General features: G+C 48.0%; 2 protein-coding genes across 2 annotated transcripts; both read left to right on the top strand.

Annotated features, from left to right (window-relative positions):
- Positions 1 to 6,527: 6,527 nt before the first annotated feature.
- Positions 6,528 to 7,121, top strand: LOC119272982 (protein LURP-one-related 11-like). Its single transcript, XM_037554311.1, has one exon. The coding sequence runs from the start codon at positions 6,528 to 6,530 to the stop codon at positions 7,119 to 7,121; it is 594 nt and encodes a 197-aa protein (XP_037410208.1).
- A 9,082-nt stretch (positions 7,122 to 16,203) lies between these two features.
- On the top strand, positions 16,204 to 16,800 carry LOC119272981 (protein LURP-one-related 11-like). Its single transcript, XM_037554309.1, has one exon. The coding sequence runs from the start codon at positions 16,204 to 16,206 to the stop codon at positions 16,798 to 16,800; it is 597 nt and encodes a 198-aa protein (XP_037410206.1).
- Positions 16,801 to 19,362: the final 2,562 nt, after the last annotated feature.

The raw sequence follows: 19,362 nt of genomic DNA on the forward strand, positions 1-19,362 counted from the left end.
AACAAAAGTAGAATCTACCAAAACATTTTGGTCAAATAAAGACATAGGAATGAACTAGAGCATGTTAAGGGAGTCCGTACACTCTTTAAGCAAGGATTAGTTGGGGTCCCCGCAAAAAAGGGATTCGTTGATGTTTGGAGCCTAAATTGTTTAATAAGTGGGGCTAATCAGGGATCAGATCCGAACTGTGCTTGCTCGATCCTTTAATTTTCCTCTAACTTTCTAGAGGGCCGATCCACGATGTGATGTGTACATCGCATAGTATACCATATGTACACTCTCGCACGCGGTGTGTATGTTTCTCAATCGAAAAAACAAATGTTCAGCCTGCTCCACGCGTACATACGATCGGAGCATGAACGCGTAAAGAAATTATCTTTCTCGTCGAGGTAAATGCCCAACGAAACTAGGGGCACCACTGTTCGATCACGTCCACGCTTCCAGGTGTTGGTCATCTCCACCAAGCGGTCAGCTTGGTAAGCTACCTACCCCGCAAAAAAAAAAGGTGCTGGTCATCTCCTGTTCATGAAAAAGGCCAATGATCTGGTCAACAAGTTTCATTGTCTCTGCTGGCTGATTCCGCTCCCATTCCAGTACAAAATATGGTACTGTAATGGAGGGTTTATACGCGCTCCGTAGAATAATTGACGTTACAAATTAGTGATCTTCAAAACGCTCTATTATTGACAGAGTCGTCGCTGATCTGCGCATGGTTCCCAATTTGTGGATGGCATCTGCTTTGTTTAATTAATAGCACTGCGTTGCCCTTGTCCTTGTTAGCTGGAAGCTAAAGAATTATGCTCAGATCAGAAGCGTGCATATCCATTTTCTGTCATCGCCACTGAACAACCAATTGTCCAAAGAGCTGGGACCTGATTACACAAATCCAGGAATACTACATTGTGACAAAAAAAAAGTGACTTATTTTTATTCAGTTATGCCATGTGTCGATAAGCGATGTTATAAACTAAGTTGAGGGTCACCGGCAGCCCGACATCAGAGAGGGGGGGAGGATGACTGAAGCTTTATCGCCCACGGTCCAGAACAGTCCATGGACTGGAAGACGAGAGAAAACTAGGAGTAGAACTAAAACTGGCCTGGCTGTTTAATTTGGCGCAGGTACTTATCCTTCCTTGAGCGTACATTGTCAGAACAATCTATTTTCGGACAAGTGTTCCAAATAGAACGATCATCATTTTAAAATGCAAGTGTACACATATGTTCTGCATTGCATTATATCACGGTTTAATTTGTTCCAGGTTTCAACCGCATGCGTTGGATCGATGTTGTGCAAAACAAATTGGAACTGCTACCGTAGAAGCACTAGCAAAACCTGATGCTAATCGGATGCTGACTAGGAGCAGTACATTATGTTAGAGTTAGAGATATTTACGTCATGTAATCTTAACTACCTCCTAATTCTATCTCTTCTTCTCTCCCGTGTAAATCTATGGCTCCTCTCGTTGTATCCTTGCGATCGGCGTTTGCTTGTACTCCAAGGCAAGTTTCTGCCACAGATCAATAAATACCACGCGGCTCCTCTACGGAGGAGTAGGAACGCTTCCATCGATCCAATCTAACATGGTATACAGAGCCAAGTCTCTTCCTATCGTCTAGCAAAACCAGAACCCTAACACCCTTCCATAGCCATGGCCACGAGCTCAAGCGCCGTCGGCCTCAACCTAGGAGCTCCACCAACAGAGAAGCTCGCAAGGGGGAACTACCTCCTGTGGAAGGCGCAGGTCATGCCGGCACTGCGAGGAGCGCAAGTGACCGGCCTCCTCGACGGCAGCGACGCCGCACCGCCGAAGACAATTGAAGTCACCAAGGCGGACAAAACCACGGCCATTGAGCCCAATCCTCTGTATGGCCCGTGGTTGTCGAAGGATCATCAGGTTCTGAGCTACCTGCTGAATTCTCTCACCCAGGAGATCCTTGCGCAAGTCATCGGTAAGGATAGCACCTTCGATTTGTGGACTGCTCTCACCACAATATTCACCGCGCAGTCGCAATCTCGCATAACCAATCTACGGATGGCCATCTCCAACACCAAGAAGGGCAACATGTCGAGCAACGCCTTCATCGCCAAGATGAAGAACCTCGGTGACGAGCTAGCTGCAGCCGGGCGCCCGGTCACCGATCCAGAGATGGTGGACTACATATTGGCTGGTCTCGATCGGGACTATGATCCCGTTGTGGCAGCGATCGGCGCAATCAAGAACTCCATCAGCGTCGACGATCTATTCGCGCAAATCTCGGCGTTTGACCAGCGCATGGAGATGCTCGGGGACGGGCCATCAGGTTTCCGCTCCTCTGCCAACTCCATCTACAGGGGGCGCGGACAGTCTCGTGGCAGGGGAGGACGCGGCCGAAGCACCAGAGGAGGGCGCGGTCGAGGGAACCGCTATGCTTCATCTCCTGGTCGTGGCGGCTATCAGCAGCAACGGCCTCGTCCCCAACCACAACAACAGCAGCAGCAGGAAGGTGATTACCCGGAGTGCCAAATCTGCTATAAATTCCATGCCGGCGGCGCAAGAGCATGCTCGCATCGTTATGATGATGATCATGAGGAGAAGAAGGCAGCCAACCTCGTCACCAACAACTATGGCATTGACACCAATTGGTATGCCGACTCCGGTGCTACCGAGCACATCACCGGGGAACTTGACAAGCTGACGATGCGAGAGAGGTATCATGGCGGTGATCAGATACACACGGCAAGTGGAACCGGTATGGATATCACTCATGTTGGTAATTCAGTTGTTAAAACCCCCGTAAAAGACTTACATCTTAATAATGTCCTACATGTTCCACATGCTTCAAAAAATCTCGTTTCAGTTCATCGCTTTGCTCTTGACAACAACGTTCTTATAATCTTTTATCCCTACTCTTTTGTGATTAAGGACTTGGCAACGAGGAAGGTCATACTTAGAGGAAAGTGTGAGGGAGGCCTATATCCACTCATATCATCTTCATCTTCATCATGGTCGAATAAACAAGCGTGGAGTGTCACAAAACCCTCTTCGGCAAAGTGGCATAGTCGTCTTGGTCATCCCTCTTCAGTCATAGTTAAGCATGTCATTAGCAAGAATAATCTTCCCTATGAGTCTAGTGTTGAGTCAATTTGTGATGCTTGTCAGCAAGCTAAGAGTCATCAGCTACCTTATTCCATATCTACAAGTGTGTCCACTGCTCCATTGCAGTTAGTTTTTTCAGATGTATGGGGACCAGCTCCCACATCAGTTGGCAGATTTTCTTATTATGTTAGTTTCATTGATGACTATAGCAAGTTCGCTTGGATATATTTGCTAAAGAAACGATCTGATGTTTTCCAAGTGTTTCTTAATTTCCAAAACCTTGTTGAGCGCCAACTAGACTCAAAAATTCTTGCCATGCAAACAGACTGGGGTGGTGAGTATGAAAAATTAAACTCCTTTTTTCAAAAGATTGGAATCTCCCACCATGTTTCTTGTCCCCATGCTCATCAACAGAATGGGTCAGCTGAACGGAAACACCGTCATGTTGTTGAGGTAGGACTAGCTTTGCTAGCCAATGCTTCCATGCCCTTAAAGTTCTGGGATGAAGCTTTTCTCACTGCCACATATCTCATAAATATTCGACCAAGCAAAGTCATCCAATTTGAGAGTCCTATCACACGTCTTTTTGGTACTAAACCAGACTTCAAATCTCTTCGAGTATTTGGTTGTGCATGTTGGCCCAACCTAAGACCATACAACACACGCAAACTTGCGTTTCGTTCCAAAAAATGTGTATTCTTGGGGTATAGCCCCATGCACAAAGGAGTAAAATGTCTAGATGTTCCCACAGGTCGAGTTTATATATCTCGTGATGTTGTGTTTGATGAATCAGTCTTTCCATTTGAAACTCTTCATCCTAATGCCGGCGCTCTCCTTCGACAAGAGATCCTACTTCTTCCATCTACACTTCGAGATTTTGATCACGGGGGAAACAATTGCAATAACCAACATGATGATAGTATTCCTACTGGAACCAGTCCTTGTCTTCCGTGTGTGCAGGTTCCTGAAGAAAATGGTGTTCAAAACGATCAAAATGATCAAAATCCCATTCAAAATGAAGTTGTATTTCATGTGGAAGAAGAGGACGAAGCTGGCGCGGCGAACGAGGATCCGGCGGCGCCTGCGACTCCTGTGCGCCGATCTGTCTCGGATCAGGCGCGGATCCGATCTGCCTCGGATCAGGCGCCGGTCGACCAGGTGCGGGCAGCGCCCGACACGTCCCCGCCAGGCCCACGCGGAGAATCTCCTTCGGCTGGCGTGCGCATGCAGCCAATCGCGAGGCGCGACTCGCGCGCGTGTCTGCCTGGTTCAGCTGGCGCGGGATCTTCTGTAGCAACAGGCAGTGAGACACAAGGCGAAGAAGCCACATCCGTGGCCATTGGATCCGGTGCGGCATCTACTGATTCCTCTCCAGGATCTTCTGCAAACAACAATGCAGTGCGCCAGCGTGTACAGCAGACTACAAAAAGGTATTAAGAACCCCAAAATCAGAACTGATGGCACTATTCGGTATGGCATGTTGTGCATTTCAGGCGAGCCAACAAAATTGGATGATGCACTTGGTGATAAAAAGTGGAAAAGGGCTATGGATGAGGAATACACAGCTTTGATGAGAAACAAGACATGGCATCTGGTGCCAAACAAGAAAGGTAAAAATGTTATTGATTGCAAATGGGTGTATAGGATCAAGAAAAAAGCAGATGGCTCCATTGACAGGTATAAAGCACGTCTCGTAGCTAAGGGTTTTAAGCAACGCTACGGTATTGATTATGAGGTACATTTAGCCCTGTGGTTAAAGCTGCAACAATCAGACTTGTACTGGCTATTGCCGTGTCTAGGGGATGGAGCCTAAGGCAGCTAGACGTACAGAATGCGTTTTTGCATGGTGTTCTGGAAGAGGAGGTCTATATGAGGCAACCACCAGGTTATGAAAACAAACAAAAACCTCATTATATATGCAAGCTTGACAAAGCTATTTATGGTTTGAAACAAGCACCTAGAGCATGGTATGCTAGGTTAAGTATGCAGTTAAAACGGCTTGGCTTCATTGCATCAAAGGCTGACACGTCACTTTTCATATATAACAAGGCAAACACTGTTATCTTTTTGCTCATATATGTGGATGACATTGTAGTTGCAAGCTCTTCTCAGAAAGCTACTGATGCCCTTCTGCATGATCTAAGCTCAGAGTTTGCTTTAAAGGATCTTGGTGATCTGAGTTTCTTCTTGGGCATTGAAGTTAAAAAGGTTCAGGATGGTATAGTATTGAAACAAGAAAAATATGCAAATGAACTCTTGGCTCGGATGGGAATGAAGGATTGTAAGGTATCACCTACACCGTTATCTTCATCAGAACAATTGTCAGCATATGAAGGGGAGCCACTTAAGGAAGAAGAAAGCACCAAATACAGAAGTGCTGTTGGTGCCTTGCAATACTTAACCTTAACACGACCAGATATCTCCTTTGCTGTTAACAAAGTATGTCAATACTTACATTCTCCCACTTCTGCTCATTGGACAGCTGTCAAGAGAATTATACGGTATGTAAAGCATACTGTAGGTTTAGGACTTCAGTTCAGAAGGTCAAATTCTACACTTGTTAGTGCTTTTTCTGATGCGGACTGGGCAGGCTGCAGTGATGATAGAAAATCAACAGGTGGTTTTGCTGTTTTCTTTGGTTCTAATCTTATTTCATGGAGTGCCAGGAAACAAGCAACAGTGTCAAGGTCAAGTACTGAAGCTGAGTATAAATATTTGGCCAATGCTACTGCTGAAATTATTTGGCTTGAATCTTTGCTTGAAGAATTGGGAGTAAAGCAATGTCGTGTTTCATGTTTATGGTGTGATAATTTGGGTGCTACTTATTTAAGTGCAAATCCTGTCTTCCATGCTAGGACCAAGCATATTGAGATAAACTTTCACTTTGTACGTGAAAGGGTTGCAGAGAAGAAGCTGGAGATTCGCTTCATTCCTTCAAGAGATCAAGTGGCTGATGGGTTTACTAAAGCTCTACCATACAAGCCATTTGAAGCATTCAAGAACAATCTCAATTTAGGTTAAGATAGTTCAGATTAAGGGAGGGTGTTAGAGTTAGAGATATTTACGTCATGTAATCTTAACTACCTCCTAATTCTATCTCTTCTTCTCTCCCGTGTAAATCTCTGGCTCCTCTCGCTGTATCCTTGCGATCGGCGTTTGCTTGTACTCCAAGGCAAGTTTCTGCCACAGATCAATAAATACCACGCGGCTCCTCTACGAAGGAGTAGGAACGCTTCCATCGATCCAATCTAACACATTAGTACTACTAGATGGAGCATAAACAACTTTGGTGTGCGGCACTATTATATCCTTACGCATGACGCACACACTGCCATTAGCAAAGTAGTTCAAGCATCTATAAATAGATGAAACCAACCACTGCAGCCACCATCCCAATCATCGCAACAGCAGCAGCAGAGCAGAGCTATCTTCTTCTTCCATCTCTCGTCGATGGCCAAGATCCAGCCCCTTCCTTCCTCTCCCTGCTCCATCTCTTCCTCCGATGATCACCAGCAGGGCAGACAGGCGTACACGCTCTGGATGAAGTCGCTGGTGTTCAACGGCAACGGCTGCGCGGTGTATGGCCCAGACGGCGCCGTCGCCTTCCGCGTCGACAACTACGGCTGCAGGGGCGGCCGCGAGGTCCTCTTCATGGACCGCGCCGGCAACGCCCTCATCAGGATCAGGCGCAAAGGCTTCGGCATGTTCAGGAGGTGGGAGGTCTGCCGGTGTGCCCACGACGGAGGCGAGGGGGACGAGGCGACTCCTTGGTTCAGCGTGCGCCGGGCCGAGAAGGGCGGGGCTGCAGTCACGATGCACGACGGCGCGGGGACGTGCTACACGATGGACGGATGCTCGCGCAAGCCGGAGTACAGAATCCGCGACGTCGATGGCATGGTCGTGGCCGAGGTGGCGCGGAAGCAGACGGCGGCGGGTGTGGTGCTCGGAGACGACGTGCTGACGCTGACGGTGGGGCCGGAGGTGGGCCACCTGCTCGTCTTGGGCTTGGTCGCCGTGCGTGGTCTCATGAACGGATCCATATGACAGATGCATGCAAAGGGTGTTCGTTCTCCGGTTCTCCTGGTCAAAAATCTCGACTTTTGAACATCTAGTTTAGAGTAGCCAAGAGTTTGTTTCGCACGGACATTTAGAAACCATTTTGGGAACATTTTTAGCCAAACTGAGGACATGAAAACTCTTTTTGATGGATGGTTTTTCACCCTTTATCAAGGGTTGTTCGACGAAATTCTTGTAGACGTATACATGTGGTAACATAATTATAGATGTTTTCTATTTGGATGGAACGCAACAACAATTTAACAAGTCAGAGCCAGATTCTTTTGAGGATGGGATGCCATGAAAAGGAAATACCATATGGTTGGATGGACTTGGGCTGTTCACTTGCAAGAAGATGAATATATTACTTCTCATGAAATGGTGTTTGAAGCTTTCTTAGAATCCCACGGGGTTGTGGGTGACGATCTTAAATTAGTTTAGATACTAAATTTGCGGTAGGCAACGGATGGGACACTTTTTTCTAGTTCACCAAATGGCTTAGTACAACGCCCCTTCGTGAGAAATACCCTCACCTTTTTGTCCTAGCCTCTGAGGCTACAATTAGTGTTACCAAGATTTTGCAAGACAAGTGAGTCAACATCAAGTTTAAGTGCAACCTCAATTAACTGAGTGCTAGGAAATTGGGATTTGCTCTGTGGGGAGTTGGTTTGAGTTACCCTTAATGACAACACCGATACAACCTCATCAGAGTTGGAAGCATAAGGTCACTACTTGTTTGACACGAGAAAAATATCTAGAGACTCCGGGGAGAAGGGAAGAAGGGAGTGTGTTTCTCTCATACACCGGAAAAAAAAATGAGTATGCGGGCGTGCCAGTGCACCGTAGTACACAAAGAAAATAAGGTACGGGAAGCATGTATTTCATTAATCTCGTTGGAGAAATAAAATTACAAGATCCCATAATAAAAATGTGCGCTCCATGGCCTACTAGCACGGCTAGGCTGACTATGGCGATTGTATGATCTCCTGGTTCCCGAGGCCTCGGAAGACTCCCGGTTAATTACTCCCGCGGGTTGCTCCGCGAGATACCTCCGATTGAACTGTGTGGTCGTCTTCGTCATCTTCGCTTCGTGTTCTCCATGCATGATGATGGTGATGTGTGTGTGTGGGTGGCGGCAGAGCCCGTGTCCTCGTCGGTACACGAGCATGTAGCGTAGCCTTTGCGATGGCCACGCTCGCCCTCGCCGTCGTGCCTCGTCGGTCTTCGCGACGTTGGAGGAGTTGTTGTTGTTGGGTAGCATGGATCACGCTCGGCTCGGACTTCTCGACGACCAGTAGCTTCTCGGGGTGTACAAGGGTCTACACCCTGCGGGAGTAATTGTCGATGGAGACCGGCGTCGGTGTATGACCGTCGCGTTGCTCGCGCCAGCATGCCTGAGTGGTCGACACCTCGTCCCAGCCAGACGCCGAGTCCACGGCAGTCGGCGTCGTCAAGGCGTCGTCTCACGAGTTCGTAGAGGAGCAGTGTTGTCGTTGAAGTTGCGTCGCCTCGCCGTCGCATCTTGTCTTCGGACCAAATAGACATATTTCTCTTCATCCACCGGCGAGCAGGGCGCGGGCATCGCCCTGGTGTGGCACCATCTTCTAAGGAGGCCACAGACCGCCACGTGGTCGACATAAGCTTCTTCCCGCTCGGATGACGACACCGAACTAAATGTCTTCGTCTCCTCTAAGCGCTCGATGTAGACGATGGTGATGATGTTGCAGAACGTAGGAGAGCTTGGTCGCGAGTCATCTCGCGTGAGGGCTCCGATGGCTTTTCCGGTCGACGAAAGGTTGACAAACATGCCACCCTGCCATCAAATGACTACGTGCATGGCCCATGCGCGCGCAATGGCCACTTCGTGGTGCACAGCAACACAAAGATGATTTCACCGGCAAGAGGTAGACTAAACTTAGCGACAAGGCTAGGCATCTGTCGTCATACGTGGCCGTCTCCAGTGATTGCCAGCCGGCGATCAGTCTTCATGCGTGCACTGGTGCTGGGCCTTATACGTGCACCTGTACATAGTGTACTCCGTCTCACGATGTTCATCTGTTCTCCGGGTACACCACAGGCGGGGAGGTCCTACTGGGCCGGCCCACACCGAAATACTGTAGCGCAAAAACATACAGAAAAAGCAGGCGTCGACAGGGATCGATCTCACGCCACGACGATAATGCAAGAGACTAGCTACCACTGTATCACTGGAGTGCTAATAATAGAAAGCAGCGTGCATTTCTAAATAACTATCGCGCACAAAAAGTTCACCAGTTAAAAAAAGGGTGACGAATTTAAATGGAAAAAGTTCATCGTTTTGAAAAAAAGTCCATCAATTTTGAAAAAAAGTTCATTGTTTTGGAAAAAAAATCATAGATTTGGGAAAAAGTTCATCGAATCTGAAAAAAGTTCATCATTTTAGAAAAAATTCATAAAATTTGAAAAAATTCCATTATATTTGAAAAAAGGTTCATTGATTTCGAAAATAGTTCATCAATTTTGAAAATAGTTCACCGAATCTGAAAAAAGTTCATTGGATTTGAAAAAAAGTTCATCGGATTTAAAAAAAGTTCATCGGATTTCGAAAAAAAGTTCCTTGGATCTAAAAGAAGTTCATCGGATTTAAAAAAAGTTCATCGGATTTCAAAAAAAAGTTCAACGAAATTGCAAAGGAATTTATTGATTTCGAAAAAGGTTCACAGAATTTGAAAAAGGATGGGGTGAAAAGAAAAGAAAAAACTGGACTTACGTAGATAATAAATAAGTGGACTAAAAAAGGATTTGACAGAAGCGATCACGGCCGGGTGGCTAGAGCGTAGCGCTAGCTGCGGCGAGGTACTGGGTTCGATCCCTCGGTCATGCACTTTTTTTGACGTTTTCTCTATAAACAGAAGTAGAAAAAAAAAAGCAAAACGGGCCGAGCCCAGCTAACTCGGCTGCAGGCGCCCGTTTGCAAATTGCACTGTAACGGGCGCCAAACAGGAAATCCCCCACAGGCGGCCATACCCAGCGATGGTACTCGGAAGGATGGCACTGCGCCGGCATTAAAGTTAGGCCTCGTCATCCTCAACCAAGACACAGGGCAGCATAGTATGGTGTGCTCCGCAGCTTCGTCCTTCAGGGCACGAGCTCGATGTAGCGGGCGAAGGGTGTGTGATGATGGCTATCTACGTGGCATCCACCTCCATGGCAACGGCTTGGCGACGTTGGCGGTGGGCGGCGTCTCGGCGAGCTCTATGTCAACATCTTCACCGCGCCGCCATGACAAGGTAGATGTGAGTGGTGATGGTGATTTGTGTGTCGTTGGCCTCGATTGCTAGCTTGGTGAAAACGAGCCCCGGCGACTCGTCGTCTTCGTCGAGGGGTGGTGAGTAGGGGCGGCATCCGTGGCGTCGACGCCCGGGGCATCGAACTTGGTGGTGTCAGCATCCGTAGCGTGGGCTTGGTGAAGTCGAGCTCCGGCGGCGCGTCATATTCGTCGAGCGGTGGTGAGTGGGGTCGGCCTTCATGGCTTCGACCTCCGGGACATCAACCTAGGTGGCGTCAGCGTCCATAGCACGGGCTTGGTGAAGACGAGCTCCGGCGACGCGCCGTCTTCGTCGAGCGGTGATGAGTGGGGGCGGCCTTCGTGGTGTCGACCTCCGGGGCATCGACCTTGGTGGCGTCAGCGTCTATAGCGTAGGCTTGGTGAAGACGTGCTCCGGCTACGCGTCGTCTTCGTCGAGCGGCGATGAGTGGGGTCGGCCTCCGCTTGCGTCGACCTCCGGGGCATCGACCTTGGTGGCGTCAGCGTCCATAGCGCGGGCTTGGTGAAGACGAACTCCCGGAGACGCATCGCCTTTGTCGACCTCATCTTCTAGTCCGGTGGCTCCATCTCCGGCGGCGGTCCGATCGTGCGAACTTCGCGTTCGGCAACGCTTCCGGCTTGTGTGCGTGCATGCTATGTGCGTGGAAGAAAGAGAGAAGTGAGATTAGTTAGACAATCCTTTTACTCTCCGGGAACACGAGTTTGGCCCCCATTGTGGTTTGGCTCCTCCTCCTCGCGTTGCTCCCGGGATGCAGCCGCCTGAAACTCTGCCAGAGGTGATCCACTCGGCCTCCGGCCGCTGCGTGAGGACTCTACGTACGTGCTTCCCTTGGCCTGGCCGTGAGTCCCGATCGACGGGTGCGTGGGCTGTGGATGGATGGATTGCTGCGTGATTTGATGGATTGATGTGTGCGTGAGATGACCAATGGATGCGTGCGTGCGTGCCTTGAGAATGGGTGTGTGCTTGAGTCGCCTCTCCCGTTTCTGAGGAACCTGCTAAGGAAATGAAAAGAAGAGGGTTGTTGTATGTGTATACATCTCGAGCCCAGGATGCTCCTCGTGTACGACGCGCCCTGCAGCATATCGCCGCCACGGGCGAGTCTCCCGCGTGTGCTTGCGCCTCTCTCTCAGCTGGGTGCCCCTTGGCGCACGCGCGGCCGCATGGGCGCGCCCTCCGATCTCCTCGACGCTGCCACCAGGGGCGCGTCTCCGCCTTGTCTTCTCTCCTGATGTTTGTCTGTGCTGGACTCCTCCTTCTTTCGGTTGTTCTTCTTGTGTAGAACCTGATGGATGGAAGACATAGTAACAAATAGAATTAATCAGCGGGGCTTGGTCTGCTCCCGTTTCTTCATCTCCTCGGACGCCTACATGCTCGCCGTGGGCAGACCGCCGCCGTCGCCTCCTGGGGCGTTCCTTTTGGATCCTTCCTGGTGCCTCCTGGTGCGAGGCCTCCCTGCACAAGTGGTGCTCGTGGACCCTTGTACGTGTATGTGGTTCCTCGCCTGATACACAAGAGAGATAGATGAATGTATTTATTGTTAGTTAACCTGAGAGATGGTACTCCATGTTGTATCTTGACACGCCAATCCGCTTGCGGCTGCCGTCCTCCTTGTCACCGGCACAGCCGCCGGATAGGCAGGGGTGCGTGTGTGTGCGCAAGGGCGCCGGCGCCAGCCACGTCCTCGAGACTTGACGTGTGTTGCCGCCACAGCGGCGAGCGCGTCACTCGCCGTGGTTGCCCTTCGCCCCCTCAAGGCTTATCTGCATCTGCATGTCGACGCTGCCGCCATCGGGCGCGTCTTCTCTTGGTGCGTCCATCCCGATCTCGTCGATGCTGCCGCGAGGGCGCATCTCCTCTTCGTCTTCTGTCACTCGGCCTCGTCTTCCTTTGGCTGGATGTGTGCATTTATAAGCAGGAGGAGATAGGCGCTGCGCGTAGCCTCGGCTGTTCGGCCGCTCCGATCTTCTTGGCCAAGGCGACGTCTGAGTTATCTTATCTTTCTCTCGTGCTTATCTTCATCTGTAAAAGAAAACAACTTATACCTATCTAGTTAGCTTTCAACTGACTGCAGGTGGGTCAATCTATTTGCCAAACGAGTGACTTTTTGCCGTGTCGGAGGTTCATCAACTGGATACGGGTATTCGGGTGTGTACGCGGGCTTGCCGGTCGGGTATTTTGTACGCAGTTGTGCGTGTCGGTCGTGGCGGCCGATGCGTACAGGCAAAGAGGTGCACATTGCTGCTATACCTGGTCTTCACTGCATGCTTGTAGTACGTAGGCATTCCTTTTGTTTGTGCCATGCACCATGCACCATGTACAAGGATATGCATGCATGCTCCTTGTACACACGTATTCTTCTCTTTATCCTGCACTCAAGAGAAACATTCTACAATAATATTTCAATCATATGGGTTAGTCATATAAAAGCGAGAAAAGCAAATCATGGGATGATTCTTTTTTACTACAAAAGGTATTTGACTTTTCTGCTTTGGTACAAAATTGCGTCGAACACTACTATGTTAAATCTATGTATAAGTGTTTGCCTTGCTAAGTGCCTTTGGTCTACAATGTTGCCACTGAAAGTGTGTGTCTTCTTGTGGAAAATGGTACGGGACTGTCCCGGCCTTGGCCATCAACCCACTGAAACATCATGGCCTAGGTGGTGGCATATGTGTGTTACGCTTGAACCTGAGAACACCAATCACATTATCTTCATATGCACTGACCGGATCATTTGGAGATGTATTTGCGAATGCTTTGGTTGCACTTGGGACCCAACCTCTTCTAATGAAGTGATTGATATCCTCAAGAATCTTAGAGGTCATCTCGGACGCGTAGCTTGAAGGGCATTTGTGATGCTAGCCTTGAAGTTGTGTAATTGTCGCAACAAATTTGCTATTGAGGGGGCATCCCAAATCATCCAACTGACTATATTAAAATCTCTATTTTCTTTAATTGTGGGAGTCCCTATGGAAGATGAAGGCCATAGGAATGTGCACTGAATCAACAGAGAAAGTCAGATCCCATGATCATCACTAGCAACGTTTATCTAGAACCCATTCCTATGTTTGTGTGCTGGATGTCGAGGCCTTGTTTTAGTATTTGGTACTTACGTATCTTTGTAATTTTTGTTTGTTCTATAAGACTATGTTATGTTGGTCTATCCACTTCTCGAGCGTTATTCATTTAAAGTAGGAAGCTTCAGGCACCTTTCATATAAAACAACTACAAATGTTCTCTTAGCAAGTACATTTTCCTGAACTTTATCATTAGCAAGATCAATGATTTTGGTCATGCTTTAATTTGAACTGGAGAATAGGATCGTTCAATTCCTAAATCACCTCCCAGAACAACTTACATAAAAGGAGGCACAAACATCATATATCCATTTAATGTTTGTTACCTACTTATATGACAGCTTCAACCCGGTCAAATACATTCTTATTTGACCAATTGGCTCAAGAAAAAGTGTGTGTGGTAAACCATACTTTCCTTGGAATTTCCACTGGTGGGTGCTAGAAGGACCTCTGTTTTTTAAATCTGCTATCGTGATTCGTATTTTTTTTAATTTCTGTAAGGGTTTGTGCTGATTGATATACAACTTCTGGACTTTTATCAAGAGAAAAAGTCGCACACACGTGGGGAGAATCCACATTTTGCGTTGGGAAAGGGGCACAAGTCACATTTGAATTATTTCTAATATTTTTACCTACTTATATGTCAGTTTCCATTCAACCCAGTCAAATATATTCTTATCTCACCAATTAACTCATGAGCCAACACGACCCTGTATGATTAAGCATACTTTCCTTGGAATTTCCACCAGTGGCTGCTATCTAAAGAATATCTCTATTTTAAATTTGCTAAATTGTTTCAAACTTTCAATAGGGATGAAGTTCCAAGGTTGATCATGGCTTCACCGGAAACGGTTAGAATACAATTTATTTGCTGGTTAATGAAAATATCACCTAACACGGAATGCATAGTTTCCTTTATGAGACAGATAGTTCGATACCTCGTGCGTTGAGGGTACAACCACCCTCCCTAACCATTCAACCGTATGTCAAGCACGGAGTCTTTGATGATAAACATGTGCTCTATGGTTGTCACTACCGTTGTAGACTTGTATTAGTCTGATCCATTCGTTGAGGTGTCACTTTCATTTCTATTATTCTCACATCTTGCAGAAAAAGTGCAACTGATATGGTCAGCAAGCTTCACTTCTGAAGATTCCATTTGTCTCGTCTAAAGTACTCCGGTACAGTAGTACTCCCTCCGTTCCTAAATATTTGTCTTTTTAGACATTTCAAATGACTACTACATACGGATGTATGTAGACATATTTTAGAGTGTAGATTCACCCATTTTGCTACGTATGTAGTCACTTGTTGAAATGCCTAGAAAGACAAGTATTTAGGAACGGAAGGAGTAGTTACGTATGCATGCATCTTGTGATCTCTACCAAAATGATTAATTGTCACCACTAAATGATTTCAGAAGTCTCCCGTCCCAAAAAAAATTGTTTATGCTAAAAATAATCCGCAGAAGGCTCCCGAGTTCGTGGTACGCATGCCATCTTGTGTTCCTAGCTCTTCTGATATGGGAGATAAGCTAATCACTTGGCCCATTACAATATACTCACTTTCTCTCATATTAGTTGTCGTTGAAATAGATGTATCTGAGTTCTCACTTCAGCATTAACCATGTAGTGCATCTGTATCCGTTTATATTAGGTCATCACCACAAACTGCCACTACATTGCAGGAAACAAGCTCATCCGTGCACTAATCTAGGTAGATGATGGAAACATATGAATGGAGCTTCATTTTTTGGTACTCTGTCAACAGCCATGTGTGGATAACTATCTGTTTAGCAAAAAAAATAAAATCATGGCATGGCGTTTGTGGAGTGACATCAAGAAACGACAGTGTAAACAAGTACGGGGATTAGATCGCCCTTTAGCTAAACCTAGATAGCCTTTTTTTAGCTAGCAACTTAATTAGGTGCAATGCAACAAAGAGTACTTATATCGTTGGGTCGCTGTGCGTACACGTACCCGCTTTATAGATATATTATATGCTCACCAAATAGAACAAATAATCAGTAAGATGTTCCCATCATCGGCATTGTGATTGGTCCAATAACTCGCAGAAACTTTCCTCGTGCGCAAGCGATTGGGTTTGCAGCTCGCTTCATGTCGGTGCCTCCAGCCTCTAAATCTGAAGGTTGTGACCCACTATTTGGATCGGCCGACAAAGTTATGCTATGGATGTTAAGGCCGGTTAGACCATTCTTTGGGCTGCAAACACCATATGAGTTGTTATTACGGTGATCCGGGTGACATGGCGCATCTGCTAGAGTTTGTTCTCATTGTGCTGCTTCAGATTAATTTGCTTCCATTTTTTCCCCTCTGATGCACTTGCAAATTTCATTAACCACTATGCCCCAGATTGCCATGTCATACTAAAAACCAAGTCCAAACAAACGACATGTCATGCAAAATGCTCCACGTACAGGCACCATGCAAACGTGGCGCTAACTGAATGCTGGCTGGCAGGTACCCAGTGCAAACAACTCGGGTGCAGAACTATTCTATACTAACGCGTGATGTGTACAGCGCCGATAGACTAATTCAGACGGACCACGTGATAACGGACGAGGTGCGAGTATACATAGGTGGAACCAGCCATTGACGCTTACCATCCCAATCATCCCATCTACTTCGTCGCAACAGCAGCGGAGCAGAGCAATCATTCTCGACCATGGCCAAGATCCAGCCCCTTCATTCCTCTCCCTGCTCCACTTCTTCCTCCGGAGTTCAACAGGGCAGGCAGGCGTACACGGTGTGGATGAAGTCGCTGGTCTTCAACGGCAACGGCTGCGCGGTGTACGGCCCCGACGGCGCCGTCGCCTTCCGCGTCGACAACTACGGCTGCAGGGGCGGCCGCGAGGCCCTCTTCATGGACCGTCAAGGGAACGCACTCATTAGGATCAGACGCAAGGGCTTCTGGACGTTCAGGATGTGGGAGGTCTGCCGCTGCACCCACGACGGCAGCGAGGAGGAGGAGGCGACGCCGTGGTTCAGCGTGCGTCGTGCTAAGAAGGGCGGGGCCGTCGTGGCGATGCACGGTGGCGCAAGGACGTGCTACAGGATGGACGGGTGCTCCGGCGCGCGCAAGCCCGAGTACAGAGTCCGCGGCGTGGATGGCTCGGTCGTGGCGGAGGTGGCGCGGAAGCAGACGTCGGCGGGGGTGGTGCTGGGGGAGGACGTGCTGACGCTCACGGTGGCGCCGGAAATGGATCACCTGCTCGTCCTGGGCTTGGTCGTCGTGCGTGGTCTCATCAACCGCTCCTTGTGATGGATGCCTGAACTGGCAATCCTCTTCTTCTGGTTCAGTTCTCTCCAGGTGATCGATGCTTGAAACGGGTCGTGACTCTCCTAGAGATTTTGGCGAACATATTGAAGTTTCTGCTAGCTAGTTTGAGAGTTTGTTTCAGGTGAAACATTTAGAAACTCTAATTTGCGAGCTTTTTTTTTGTCGAACATGGTGGATGGTTTTTCACCAGTTTAGGCCATGCTTTAAATTTTGTACTAGGGAATATCTTAATGCATAACCTAAATAACCACAGTTGACCCACATGTTAATTTTATTTTATTACCTTGTTAACCTATTTATATAATAAATTATATAAACCATCGTCACCTAGACAAATTTACATGTGCCCGTTCACGCAAAAATAGTAAAAATGTATTTCTCACAACTTGATGCAAGCTGGATCCACCCGTCTTTCTTCGTATATTCCCATCAACCCACATTTCCAGCAAAATTCTTTTCTAAGCCTTCTTCTTTTCTCCAGAAAAGTGCTTGTTCCTTTCTACTATCTGTGATCCATGGTCTCCATGATAGATAGTCCCTTCTCGATGTTGTCTGCTAGCTTCCTAGGGCTCCCTCCATCAACGATCCAAGCCTCCACTCTTGCCCACCTTCGCAAGCACATCACAACTGCATGACCTAATAGTCCCCATTTTTTGCCATGGATGCCTCTCGTCGTTCACCACGGTAAGACGTCATCAGAGGAGGTCTAGGACATGGTAGGGATGGCCAAAAAACTCAACTTTGTTTTGTCCTTTTTTGCAGTATAGATATGAGGTGGTTGAGTTCGAAAATTGATGTGTTCGAGCTTAAGCTTCGCTCGAAGACCAAATTTGAACCCATCACTTTCCTTTTTAGATATGTTTGGTACCAATCCAGTTCGGTCAGATTATTCAACTGCTACTATATCTGTGTTGAGAAGAAGCGTAGCTTTCTTAATTAGTTTCATCATCACTTACAGGTAGGGGGTGATGTGGTGTAATGTCATATCTGCCTCTTATCTGTCAAAATTGGGAATTTGGGCATGCTACTATACATACAATGTGCTCAATTGTTTTATGGGATGGAATTTGCTTCGATCATAGGACAGTAATCTTGCTCTGCATCGCGTTACCGGTTATCTGGTATGGCTGTGAATTGTAATGATCGACCCATAGTCACCGAGAAACTCATGATGAACTGCATGATACATTTGCTGGTCAGGTTGTTTGGGAGGATGCATCAATAACAGTATGCTTCCTACATGTGCCACACTTCAGTCAGTTTGTAGTTAAAAAAATAAAGGTGGTTCAGATTATCAGAGATTCAGAGTTAATTACAGTTTGTCCTTTGTACTTCTGTGAGAAACTCACTTCAGTCCTGGCGCTCGTGGAATGCTGATTCGATATCATAGGCTTTTCTTTTTACCGCACTTTAGTCCTAAGGGTATGGCCAATGCATAGTCCTAGAGTGATGCCCCGCATTCCCGGACAACTGGCTCCGTTGGGGTGATCGGCGCAACCACCGACTCGGCACGAGTGGGGCTGCCGGAAGCGACGAGCCTGGCCCGTAAAGCCAACTGGATCTGCTCAAGCCCGTTCAGAGGGACGGGGATCCCGTGAAGGACCGGCTCCGTGAGATGGAAGCGGTCGGATCTCGGGACAACGTCGGCTTCCAAGGATCGGGCGCATTGGCGCGCCACACGATAGAGATCCGCGGTGGTGAGCACCCTTTGTGCAGTGAGTTCCGCACGGACCTCAATTTTGATTATTTTTGTGCCAAATATTAACTAATGTTTTCATAGTTTTCAAAGTTTCTCCACCGGATCATTTCTTGAGTATTCACCGGATCAAAACAACACTTTTGGTTTGGAAATGTTTTTAATCACACATCATCCGTGCAAGTCCGCCACCCGTCAATGACACCACGGCACCCAACGACACCACTTCCCTACGCGCAAACTGCTGAGCACGTCGCGGTCGCCGCCGGCACACTGCAGCACCATGCCACCAAGTACCACCAGCCGATGCAGCCTGAAGTCTCTGGAGGATATGTCGTGCGTAACACTTGCCGGCCAGGCATGACACAGCATAGCACCTGTTGGCGAGACATGACTTGACATCTCTACCGAAGCTCCGTCCAAGACGAAGCCGCTCCACCTCGTGCCTCTGTCATCCAGCGCAACTCCACAAATGATGCTCCCAAGAGAGAAACGACACCGCAGTGCCGCTATCATCCGATCTGGAAGGCCAGATCCTAGGGTTTGCCTCAGAGCAGTACGAGTGGGTCGACACTAGTTACACGATGATGCCTTCATCAAGATAACGGCGCAGAACACTGCCATCGCCCGCCGCCGGCTCGGTTTTCACCAACAAATATGTCTCCCCGGCTCGCAGCCGACGGATCTCGAGATCCGATCACCCATTGTTTAGGCCGACCACCTCCGACGAAGGAGATAACCACCACCAAGCTTAGGGTCGTCGCCCCAGGCGTCGCGTGATGATGGAGGAGAATGGATGTGGGGTGGGTAACTCTAGATCCATTGCTGCTAGTCGTCATGGACGGCCT

This window comes from Triticum dicoccoides, chromosome 3A (assembly GCF_002162155.2).
Source record: "Triticum dicoccoides isolate Atlit2015 ecotype Zavitan chromosome 3A, WEW_v2.0, whole genome shotgun sequence".
Lineage (NCBI taxonomy): Eukaryota > Viridiplantae > Streptophyta > Magnoliopsida > Poales > Poaceae > Triticum > Triticum dicoccoides.

Coding starts and splice junctions, on each gene's coding strand:
- LOC119272982 (XM_037554311.1), top strand. CDS start 6,528: ATGGCCAAGATCCAGCCCCTTCCTTCCTCTCCCTGCTCCATCTCTTCC.
- LOC119272981 (XM_037554309.1), top strand. CDS start 16,204: ATGGCCAAGATCCAGCCCCTTCATTCCTCTCCCTGCTCCACTTCTTCC.